At 53.8% G+C, this 12,202-nt stretch overlaps 1 protein-coding gene across 6 annotated transcripts in view; it reads left to right on the top strand.

Annotated features, from left to right (window-relative positions):
• Positions 1 to 12,202, top strand: part of SNPH (syntaphilin) — a 41,939-nt gene that overhangs the window by 23,270 nt on the left and 6,467 nt on the right. For 2 of the 6 annotated variants that reach the window (XM_027078702.1, XM_027078704.1), the window contains 3 exons: positions 5,670 to 5,766; positions 6,453 to 6,560; positions 11,011 to 11,160. In XM_027078702.1, the coding sequence (XP_026934503.1) occupies positions 5,717 to 5,766; positions 6,453 to 6,560; positions 11,011 to 11,160 (308 nt within the window). In that variant the 5' untranslated portion in view covers positions 5,670 to 5,716. Of the gene's footprint in view, positions 1 to 151; positions 5,767 to 6,452; positions 6,561 to 11,010; positions 11,161 to 12,202 lie in introns of those variants that run through there. The other 4 variants (XM_027078699.1, XM_027078700.1, XM_027078701.1 and 1 more) reach the window with 4 other exon arrangements.

Below are 12,202 nucleotides of genomic sequence, written 5' to 3' on the forward strand. Positions count from 1 at the left end.
TCTATTCTTTGGGGGTGTATACCCACTAGTGGAATTGCTAGATCATTTGGTAATTCAATGTTTTACTTTTTGAGGAACTGCCAGACTGTTTTCCACAGTGGCTGTACCATTTCACATTCCCATCAGCAATACACAAGGGTTTCAATTTCTCTGCATCCTCGCCTGTACTTGTTGTTGTCTGTCTTTTTGATTATAGCCGTCCTAGTGGATGTGAAATAGTATCTCGTTGTGGAAAATATATATTACATAGATTTTTAACCTGCAAAACCCTTTTAAAACTGTAGTCTTACTTCAGACCTTCCATATGTAGAACAGGTACAAGAGGAGTCTCTCGAGGCGAAATGGGGAAGGAGGCCTGAGCCCACCCCCTCATAGTCCCAGAGGCAAGTTCTCCAGGTGGTTTGAAGACCACTGGCTCTTGGTGCCCTCCCGGCTCTGGACTCTGAGTCGAACCACCAGAGACTACCTGCATAGCAGACGCCTCAGCCCTCACGCCCATCCTGGTTGCCTTGGGAGCCCTCGCAACATTTGGCCAAGCTGTGGGTCTGCCCTGCGCTGTACTGGGGTTGCCACAGTGAGAAGGAGTCCAGTGGCCCCATCTATGGTTCCAGCTCTGAGAACAGCTTGTGTAGGAAACAGGAAGCAAACAGGAGAAATGCTACCACTGCCCCCCTTCCCAAGTCTAGGAAGAAAGGTCCTGGTTGTGCTGATAGTGCAGAGAAGCATAGTGGCTGATGAGGTCGTGAAGCCAATGGAAGGTTTACCAAACTCCTCAGCCATGAGTAGCCCTCATAGCACTAATCCTCTGAGGTCCAGAGAGGTCGGCTGGAACACTCCCAGGCCCATCTTCCATCTCCCGCTTCCCTCTGCATTAGCATTCTAGGAGCACCAGGCGTTCTGCCGTTTGAGGGTGGAATGTTCTGCATTCTAGCGTTGCCTTGGCAGAGACAAGATTCCTCCCAAGTTCTGTTCTATTGGTTGCATTGCTCTGCTTTCCACAATTGTGAGAGGCTTGAGTCATCAGACACAGATTGTTCTGTTCCTTTGGATTTTAGGATAGCTTTCTTCTCTTATTGATGGCTAATTCTTTGGGGAAAAAAAGATAATTTATAGTGCATACAGGGGCTTTCACTTAGCTAGAATATTAGATTAACCTAGTGCCTGGTTTTTCCCCCATGACTTGCTGATTGAGCAAAATGCCATAGTGTCTCTTTGAAGAACGCAGCTTCCTAGTTTTACAGATGTAGAAACTGAAATCCAGGAGTCTTAGTAACTGAAAGGGAAGAAAGCATCAATTAGAACTCTATTTCATTTACAGCCCTAGAATCAGAGAATGGTGGATCCAGAGGTGTCTTTGAGACCATCTAATCCAACCCCTTGGTCTATCAAATGTGCCTGTTTAACTCATTGCGTTTCTAACGGTTGTGTGTTGATTGTGTTTATTTTTATGAAATTCCCCAGAGCGGGGTGTTCCCTGAGTTTCAACCTAAGGCATGACACGCTAAGTGGTCAAGAGAGTAAGTGACGGGTGAAGTCCCAAGAGGAAAGTCCTGTAGGGCAGAGCCTTACGGAAAGTGTGACGTGTGCATGAGGGCAGGGCAGGGCAGGGCAGGGCAGGGCAGGTGCTGTTGGCTGGGCAAACAGCCTTTGCAAAGATGTGGGAGCAACGAACAGGGCTTTCCCCTGGGGTCAGCAAGCAGCTGAGAGCAGGTTGGAAAGGGTATAGACAAGAGGGCCTTAAATGCCAGGATCAAGAGTTTTGCCCTAATTTTTACTTAATCGGGGGCCTCTGATGAATTTTGAGAAGGCTCCAGGCCCCTTTCTCCATTGCTCCTGCTGCCACCCTGACCCAGGCCCTTCTAATTTCTTGATAACCTCCTAACTGGTCTCCCTGCCTCTATTCTTGTCCCTTTCCAGCTATAGTCCACAAAGGCCCCCTACGCAGGGGCTTTCTAAAACGCAAGTCTGATTGTGTCCGTCCCCTTTTTAAGGCCCTTCCATGGCTCCCTGTTGCTCACAGGACAAGATCCTGGCTTTTGTGGCTCGGTGTGGCCTGGCCCCACCTTCCTCTACAGCCTCAGGCCCACTGTGCCTCTGCTTCCACCAGGCCCCCTAGTTTCCTGAGCAGCCATGCTATTGCATTACTCACGGCTTTTGCCCACGCTTCTCCATCCCTCCCGTTCACTTTCTCTGCCTGGTGACCTCTTATTCACCCTTTAAGACTTAGTGTAAATTTCCTTTTGGAGACGCTTTCCCTGACCCTCCTGAAGCCACTATTATGCCTTGAGTCTTTCTGTTTTGAAGCTCACATTGCACTGCAATTATCTAGTGCCAGAATCCTGGGAGTTCCCACTTTCGAGTGTTTATTGTGTGGTGGGCACTGGACTGAGCCCTGTGCATGCATGATCCTGTGTTATTCTCACAGTAACCACATGAGGTGCATTCTGTTACAGCCCCACTTACAGATGAGGAAGCTAAGGCTCAGAGAAGTGGTGTGACTCGCCCACTGCCTGCAGCTGGAGGGTGACAGAGCTGGGATTTGAGCCCAGATATCTTTGACTATTTCTGACTCCTTCCATCTCCTGTTCCCTGGACCCTGCTATATCTCCTGAACCCCCACTGTTCGGTGTGTGAGGCACTAATCAAAGGGGTAGATGCAGCAGGGTTGCCATGGTGTGGGCAGGATGGGGAAATGGGGCTGGGCTTAACCTGGGGTGGAGGTGATAAGCAACTGTCAGCCCAGCTCCCCACGGCTAGGGGTTTCCTTTCCACCTTCCATTCCAAGCGGCTACCTGGGGACAGGCCTGCGGGACTCCAGGCCGAACAGGTGGCATGGAGACAAACGCCATGGCAATCTGCCTCCTCTCTGGGGCCCAGAGGGGAGGGAGGACCTGAGAGAGCCCAGGGTGCTCACTGACACTTCTGGGTTAGATCCTGGGGAGACAACTCCCTTTGGGCCTGGGTGTCTTCTGCCCTCCCAGAGGGACCCCAGCCTGCAAGGTCCCGTCCCAGCAGGGGAAATGCCACTTCCACCTCTGTCCCAGATGAATGGCTGGCTTTGGCCTCCCAGGAGACTGTCTGCTCCAACCAGGTACAAATGCCATCCCCTTCCCACCCCCACCCCCCTGGCCAGAGAGGAAGGAAGAGGGAGCGAGAGAGGAGGGAGGCGTGGGGTTGCCAAGCAAGGTAGGAGCAGGGACAGCGACAACAAAGCCCTCATTGTACCAAGGCCACACGCAGCTCCAAGGCAAAGCAGGCATCGTTCCCGCCTCCCAGGACCTGGGCCCAGAGCTCCACCCGGACTTTCTGAGCTCCTTAGCAATGCTCACCAGAGCTGGCTTGGAAGAGCAAGGCCCTGCCTCAGCTCTGAGTCCTGCCTCTGCTGAGAAGTCCTCCTGAAATCACAGCTTCCTTCCAAAAGCCAGAAGTGGTGATGGGAGGATGGCCAGTGAAGCCAGCCTGGCTGGGGCTAGAAGCCAGGGTCTGTTGGACATGCAGCTGTGTGACCTTGGACCCAAATGTGATAAAAAATCCTGCCTTGAAGGATTTTTATTTGAAGTAATGGACCAAGGCACATAAAAGCACTCAGCACGGTCACCTGGCCGCAGAAGTGTTCAATCAGTGACAGATGATCCTTGAAGCCCTCGTCCACCCACGAGCAAGGACTATCAGCCCCTCCCAAGCTGCTCCTAGTTGAGGCCCTCCTGTGCCCAGGAGGTGGTGAGCCATTGGTGGCCTTCCTGGCAAGTGTGGAGTAGCACTGTTGTCCCCTCAGCCCGTCTCACTGTTCCTCCTCCGGAAGCCGGCCCTGCAGTTCCAGGAGGCCCCGACTGGGCAGTTGGGGCATGGTGGGTGGGATGCATCCCCAAGCTGGGGCGAGCAGCTCAGGTGACAGGTGGGGTGTCGGCGGCTCCTGTGCCTGGCACCTGACACCTCTAGGCAGACAATGCTGGCAATGTCCGAGCCCTCCAGGGAACACGCCACGTCTGTGTCACAGCCAGGAAACAGGCCACCTGAGTAGCGCCGTTGTCCACTCAGGACGCAGCCCCGCCGCTGGCCGGGATGACCGGGATCCCCAGAGGCCCTGACGTGGGAAGGGGTGGTGCCCTGGGCAGGGGCTCTGGGGTTTGAGACCCAGCCCCTCAGCATCTGGTGTTGGCCTGGTTCAGTGTTGGCCCTGCCACACTGGGGCTGGGACTTGGGCAGTCCGTTCCCTCTCGGGTTCCTCATCTGTAAAGGGACTAATCACAGCACTTCCTCATAGGGTTGTTGGGAGGAGTCGATGGCATAATGTACGTAATGTGGTTGGCACGGGGTCTGGTGTGGAGCAGGGCTTGGTCACTGCTTCTCTCCCCGCATGGGGGAAGGTCCAGCACACTGTGTCCTTGGCTGAATCTCCTGTAACCCAGGCTACTGTCCTTAGTTCTTGCTCTGAGCGTGGCAGGAGGGGACTAGGGTCTCTGGAGCTGGCACAGCACTAGCACATTGGCTGCAAAGAGCCCAGGCCTCTCCACCTCGGACTCCAGGAGCTCTGGGCTAATGCCCTGTGCAGGCCTCCTTCCACAGCAGCCAACACCAGCCCAGGATGGGGCCTCTCCCCTCCTTAAACTTCTGTAGGGCTGGCTGCCCTTGGAGCCCAAACCTCTACCCAGGAAAGGGGCCTTGGGATTCCTGGGCAGGAGGCCAGGTCTGAGTCTCTCTACTGATTTGTCAAGAGGGCCAAGGATGGATCTCTGCAGGCATGGTCACTTCCTACTGGGTCCAGCCTACAGAGACACCCCCTGGGAGCAGGGAGGAGTCCTCATCTCCCATCTGTCTCCTTCCTCATTTGCGTTGAGCCTGTGCCCTGAGTTCCTGGTGCACCCCACAATGAGCATGAGCATTTGCACGGATGGGTGCGGGCATGCCTGTGTGCAGCATGTGGGCGGGGGGGGGGGGGGGGGCAGGCGAGGGCTGCATGTCCTGCGTTGTGGGCAGGCCCCCTGAGCATGTTCACTGAGCCACGTGTGGCATGCCTTGGAATGGAGGGGGCGTGGTACCTTTTCATATTCGCGTGTATCCATATGTCTTTCTACACGTGTGTGGTGTGTTGGTCTGTCTTGTCTCCCCTGTAGACGGGAAGCCCCGAGCCACGCACCAGCAGGCACTGTGAGAAGGTGACATCGAGACTAGCGCAGCCTAATCTGGGGTTCCTGGTCCTGCTCCAGGAGGCCTCCAGTCTGCAGCCCCCGCCGAGGGAGGATTGACCAGCGTGGGGGTGGGGGTCCGAGAGTCAGGGGTCTGGGGGCCTGGCTTGTAGCGTAGAGGACTCAGTGCTGGGCCGAGCCAATTAGGAGGCCCTGCCCCAGTGTCAGTGACCTTGGGCGAGGCCTTTGTTCTCTCTGGGGCACATTCACTCATGTGGAGGACACGGGGCTGGACTGATGATTTCTGCCCGCCCTGAGGCTCTGATGATCGTGATTCTAAGTTGGGTGGTGGGGTGAGAGCCTGCTAAATTTGTTGGTGGAGGCAGCTGTGGCCTGAGCCTGGCCTGCCAGCCCCCAGCTCGTCCTGGGTGTCCTGCTGAAGGGTGAGAGGAGAAGCCATGCCGGGCAGCGGCCCCAGCGAGAGGATGACGTGGCCGGGCCCGGCCACCCCCGCGGCCCCCCCAACCCACCCTCTCTCCTCAGCCCCGGGGACACCGCCCATCCCGCCCCTCACCCGGACCCACAGCCTCATGGCCATGTCCCTGCCAGGCAGTAGACGGGCCTCTGCTGGATCCCGCAGGTGAGTTTCCCCAATGCCCGGAGCCTTGGCCTCTGAAGGTGGGGGCAGGGAGGGTCTCTGTCTCCAGTCCAACACCGGCTTGTTTTTGAGCAAGTTGTTGCCCCAGTTTTCCCATCTTTAAAATGGGCTTGCTCACACTGGCCTCAGGAACTATTTATGGGCTCAGATGACACAGTGGGTATAAAAGTTCTCTGAAGACTTAAACCATTGGATCCCTGCCGTCACCAGTACTGTTGTTCGATCTTCACAGTTACTGCAGGGACGGCATGCAGCCTTCCACCCAGGCTCCCCTGGCCTCCCCGTGTGCCCCTCCTCCTGTCCCTCCTCCTGCCTGCCCCATTCCTCTCCACCTCTGTTTCAGTCCGTGCAGGGACCTTTCCCTCTGGGCTTGGGGGACCCTGGAAGTTGAGGACCCTTGGTAGGGGTAGCTGGGACCCCACCCTTGGCCCGCAGCCCTGCTCAGCCTTCTGGGGAGTCCCGAGGACCGGCCTCCTTCTGGTTTTCCACCTTGATTTGCACTGTCTGTTCTGTCACCCCTGTCTGTGCATCCCCCCGCCACGCTTCTCTCCCCGGCGGTGACCCTGAAGTGGGGGCCCTTTGGGCCGCAGCGGCCTGGCGGTGTTCGTCCAGTGTCCGCAGCTGCCCACCAGCCAGAACGAGCACCTGCCTCTTCTTCCTGCCTCCAGGCGCACCTCTCCCCCCGTGAGCGTGCGGGATGCCCACGGCACCTCTTCCCTCAGCAGCAGCAGTAACTCGGGCTCCTGCAAGGGAAGTGACAGCAGCCCCACGCCCAGGTAACCAGCCACTCCCTCGCACCCGGCCTGGCCAAGCTGGCTGGAACCCTGAGTGCCCTGGGGGTCGGGGGAGGTGGACGTTCTAACCATCCCCAACTCTAGCACACTTCCCCGCTGTGTGACCTTGAGCAGGTCACTTCTCTCTGAGCCTCAGTTCCCATCTGTAAGATGGGTATGATCATACCCAGCTGCACGTAACCAAAGTCAGTAGCTGAGACAAACTGGGGGTGATGCTTTCAAAACAAGGGGCCAGAGGCGGGCAGCTCCCCGAAGTGTCAGGGACCCCATCTCCACCATCCTTGGTGTACAGCTGGCTCCTACACCTCCAGGCATCAGGGCAGCATCCAGGAAGGAAGAAGGTAGAAAGGCCAAAGCCCCTGAACCCCCAGAGACTCGTGTTTTTGAGACAGGACACATTGCCCAGGAAATTCTGTCTATACTGTGCTGGCTGGTGCCAGGTACGACTGGCTACAGGGAGAGTTAGTGGTTCCCAGTGTAGGGCCACCCAAGCAAACTGGGAGTTCTGTTGGAGAAAAGGCAAGAATGGATGTTGGGAGGCAGCTCATGGCGTCCGCCAGCCTGCTCTTCTGGGTGGTACACTGTGAGGGTGGCAGAGTGGAGTTGTTCTAGAAAGTGAAGTGTGTTCCAAGTGCAGCGTGTGCTTTGGGCTCTCAGCAAAGAGGAAAGGCAGGATCGGGCTGGGGAGACGGGTAAGGAGAGCAGTGGGTCCTCAGAGACCAGGACGTGCAGGCTGTGATGGCGGCGCCCATCCTGCTTCCCAGGAGCGTGATGGGGGAGCACGGGCTTAGGATGTGAATCGGTCTGAGTCTCCACTCCCTCATCTGTAAAGTGGAGCTTACGACCCGGAGGCTTCAGGGAGCTGATATCTGCACCCACCACACTCTGCTGCTGGCCCGTAACGCGTAACCGCTCTCATTAGGACTTTGGTTCAACTTGAGAATCGTAGGCAAGAGAAGGCCAGGAGACTCTGGCCTGCAGCTCCCATGGCCAGAGCTCCTCCTGGGAAGGCTTGTCTTGAGTGAGTGTCATTTGTGTGACCAGATCACACTGAGGCGGCAGTTCTGAGTTTTCCACCATGACACGCATGATGGGTGACACACATATGCTGGACCCATGCCCCAGCATCCTGTCTGTAGCTGCCCCCAGAACGGGGGTGGGGGGTGGTGGTAGTGTGTGAGTGAGATTGATGATGCATTAATTTACCTTTTGAAAAGTGTATAATTGGCAACTTTAATACTTTTTTATTGGTAGCAGATTTTTGCCACACATGTCATAACTGAAACCCATGGGGGCAGTCCCAGCCCTGAGGCTGAGAGCTGCTTCCATGCAAGGGTCTCCTTGCCACCACCAGAGTTGCTGGTGAGCAGTGCCTCGGCTCTAGCCTCACTATAAGTAGCCAGGTGTTCCAAGGTGTGACTAGCTGAGGGACATGAATTGTAGTATACTTCTCTTCTCAGGTACGTATAGTATATATGTAAATATATACTATATTAAAAAATATAGTATTTTGTGAAAAAAATATTTTTTCACAAAGAGCTAGTGACTAAAAATATATCAGTGTTAAATGTTATATTGAGAAGGAAAACTAGTGAAAGCATATGGAAAAAAGTTAAAATAGTTACTTCCTTTATAATCCTCAGCTCTTACTAGTTTAAGTAATCCTGGTTCCTCTACCCCGGCACAGGGAAAAGGCCTCTTTTTCTCACCACAGCTCTGGGCCCCTCTCGCCATAGCCTTTGCAGGGCACCAGGATGTCTACTGGCCTAACACATGGGGCTCAGGGCCCCTGCTGGCTTCCTCTCTTTTGGAAGGAGATTTCTTAGAGCCCATCAGAGGGGACCCCGAGGTCCCACCCGACACCGCGCCTCTTCCCCTTGCCACACAGAAAACAAGCCAGTGTGTGACCTGACTTGAGTTAAACTTAGAGGCCAGGAGCTGAGTGAGTAGAAGAGAATAGTTTCTCTTTCCCTCCACTTCTGTCCACACTTTCTCTTCAACAGTTTACAATTTACAAATACTTTTTCCTCGGTAAATGTTAGACAGCTTCCCCAAAACTTTTAAAACTGCCTCCAACTTGGCTCCTTCAGCAAATGGGCCCCACCAGGGCCTGTCTTTTCTACATCCATAAAATGTGATTGCCTCTTGCTAGACCTGGGACTCCCCGTCCCCTAAAGGAACAGAGCTGGATGGCGGCAAGGCCTTTGCCAAATTGTGTGAGAAGACGCCCAGGTGTTTAAGCCAAAATCCAAGGAGGTTTCTTCCCAAACAGAACAGCCGACAGGAAGCTGTGAGTTGAGGTGGCCTGGCCGTGGTCTGCTGGTGGCATGGGGTGCTCCCCTTCCCTGGGTGAAAGCCTCGGCCCTCCCTCATCCACTGGGTGGTAATTCCTCCTCCTCGGCCCTGATGGGACCGGGGCGTGCTCACCACACACACACACACACACACACACACACACACACACACATGCGCGCGTCTGCGCCACCCTGTGCTAGGGTGTTTGTGGCTGCAGGGTACAGCTGTGAACAGGGCAATGCCCAGAGACAGCCAGTGTTCCCGTGTGTGCTCACGTGTGCCCCCAGAGCGTGCACATGCAGATGGAAAGGGTCTGCCTGCGTTTGTGTGAATGTGTTCATGGGCTGGTGTCCTAGAGCAGTTGACCCTGGACCAACAAGGGGGTTGGGGTACTGATCCCTCGTGCAGTTGAAAATCCGCGTGTAACTTTTTACTCCCGCAAAACGTAACTGCTAATATCCTACTGTTGGCCAGAAGCCTTCCTGATTACGTAATGAGTTGATTGACATGTATTTGGTGTGTTATATGTATTATAAACTATACAGTAAGCCCCCTACATACAAACGAGTTCTGTTCCAAGAGCGCATTCATTAAGTCCAACTTGTTCATAAGTCCCACAAAATTAGCCTAGGTAGCCAACTAACACAATTGGCTATATAGTACTGTACTGTAATAGGTTTATAACACTTTTCACACAAATAATACATGAAAAACAAACAAACACAAAAAATAAAGAAAACATTTTTAATCTTACAGTACAGTACCTGGAAAAGTACACCAGCCATGTGAACTAACTTATGTGATTGGACATGGGAACACACGTTCATCTTTGAAAGTTTGCAACTTGAAGGTTCATATATAGGGGACTTACTGTATTCTTACAATAAAGTAAACTAGAGAAAAGAAAACGTTAAGAAAATTATAAGGAAGAGAAAATACATTTACAGCAATATACTGTATTTATTGATACTGTAAGTTTACATTGTTTTTAAAATGAATCATCTGTCAGTACATCAATATTGTCTTACATGATACAAAACACTGTAGCTGTTACATGTATTACTAAGACTAGACATCAAAAATGAAAAGATCATGTGAAAAAGAAATTCGTATTTATTTACAGGTATAGTGTGCATGCGTTGATAACAGAGAAGCTAGCAATGGTTGCCTAGCTTATCTAATGAATGAATCATTATAAAGTTTTTACGGCATACAGTATTACAGTCATATTCAAAATATGGTATTAGAAACATTGTTACATTTTTCTAAAAACCTCTTACCTGTGATGATAGGCTGATAGGCATTTTCTCCAATTGGGAGAGAAAGGCATACTGTAGGGTAATGTGATTCTTTGAAAGCAAAGTTGTAGAACACTAAGAAAACGAACGCATTATTAATATTATATCAACTATCACCCACCTTATGCCAGTGTAAGGACAGGCTGCCACCTTAGTACCAGTCTTGCACACAGTGTTCTACATGCTGGATGCTGAGGCGGTAGTGATGATGACAACACAGAGACGGCTCAAACGGTGGCTGCCATAGTTACTAGATTTTCACACGAAATCACTCATACACATACACAGCAGATAGATCCTGGCCCACCACGCAGGCCCCAGGATAATATACACATACACAGCAGATAGATAAATCCTGGCCCACCATGCAGGCCCCAGGATAATATACACATACACAGCAGATAAATCCTGGCCCACCATGCAGGCCCCAGGATAATTACACGGAGGGGGAGACCTCTCCCACCCTCAGCCTTGGTCTCTGGGTTGGGAGAGTGGACACCTGAGCTCTGGGCTGCGGCGCCGGGACTGGGCTGGCGGAGGGGGCGCCACCCTGGGTGGCGCCAGGCTGGTGCACGTGCTCTGTGACGTGTCTCCCCAGCCCAAGCTAGAGGAGCCCTGAGCTCCCCACCCTGATGCTGTGCTCGAAAGAGCCTTAATGAAACCCACCTCCCAAAGGGGCTGCATGTTCTCGTGCCCACAGGGGCCCCGTGGGGGAGGCCTGGCCTGCAGCGCTTCAGTGGCCAGGGGATCAGAATGGGTAGGCGGGGCCCCTAGCTCCTGGAGGCACAGCGCCTCGCCAGGCCCCTTCCTCCCTCCCTGCTGACAAGCGTCCCCGGCAGGCGCGCCATGAAGTACACGCTGTGCAGTGACAACCATGGCATCAAGCCTCCCACCCCGGAGCAGTACCTGACCCCCCTGCAGCAGAAGGAGGTGTGCATCCGGCATCTGAAGGCCCGGCTGAAGGACACACAGGACCGGCTCCAGGACCGGTAAGCGGGTGGCCAGGGCCCTGCAGTATCTCTGGGAGGAAGGCGTGGCTGGGGGCTCCTCAGCTGCTCCTTGAAGCATCAGGTAGCTTCTTGGGGCCAGGCCTGGAGCAGTTTCCCCTGCGAGGGTCTATCGGGCCTCCCACCCACGGCAGTGCTCTCCCAGTTGTAACCTGGCAGCCCCATTTGGCCACTTCTCGTGCCCTGGCTCCTTTCTACCTGGGGAGGAGCGGCACAGGGCACTCTTCCTGGCTGACCTGTCTCTGTGGGGGAGAAACAACCCCTTAGCCCTCCTTTGCTTCCTCCCAGGGGGTCACCAGGGGCTCGTGACCCACCAGTTCAGGCCCCAGAAGCCTTCCTCCTCATCCACGTGTAGATGATGTAAGATCGTGAGAAACCTTCCTCGGAGCTCCCACCCAGCCCAGGGGTCTCCCAGGAGCCCCTGTGGGCCCGTCTGAGCTCATTCTCCAGACCTGATCCTCCCGGCCTCCCCATTTCCAGGCTGGCGGCTTCATCTTTATAATCGAAGCTTCAGGGCTGCCCTCTGATCTCTTCATCACCTACCCGTCTTCTCCAGACTGTGTCAATTCGGATACGCAGCCGACTGTGAGCTGGACAGGGTGCCGTGCAGGGCACTGGAGGGCAGGCGGGGAGGCCACCACTACCATGCCTTCCTTCATCTTTTCTTTCTTTCTTTCTTTGTAATGTAACTGCTTATTGAGATGTAATTCACATACCATCCAGTTCACCTATCTAAAATAAACAATTCAGTGATCTTCAGTATATTCACAGAACGGTGCAACCGTCAACAGTATCTAATTCTAGAACAGTTCCATCACTCCAGAAAGAAACCCTGTTCCCAGTAACAATCACGCTCCATCTCTCCCCAGCCACGCCGTCCCTGGCAGCCACTAATCTTTCTGCCTCTGTGGATTTGTCTATTATATTCCATGTAAACTGGAGCACACAGTGAGCGTGACCGTGTCTCTCTTGACCAGAGCTCTGCCAGGTAGCTGATCCAGTTTGTATCTGTTGTGCTTTTGAA

Source organism: Aethalodelphis obliquidens, unplaced genomic scaffold, assembly GCF_003676395.1.
Source record: "Aethalodelphis obliquidens isolate GAN/ISIS:26980383/991018 unplaced genomic scaffold, ASM367639v1 scaffold42, whole genome shotgun sequence".
Lineage (NCBI taxonomy): Eukaryota > Metazoa > Chordata > Mammalia > Artiodactyla > Delphinidae > Aethalodelphis > Aethalodelphis obliquidens.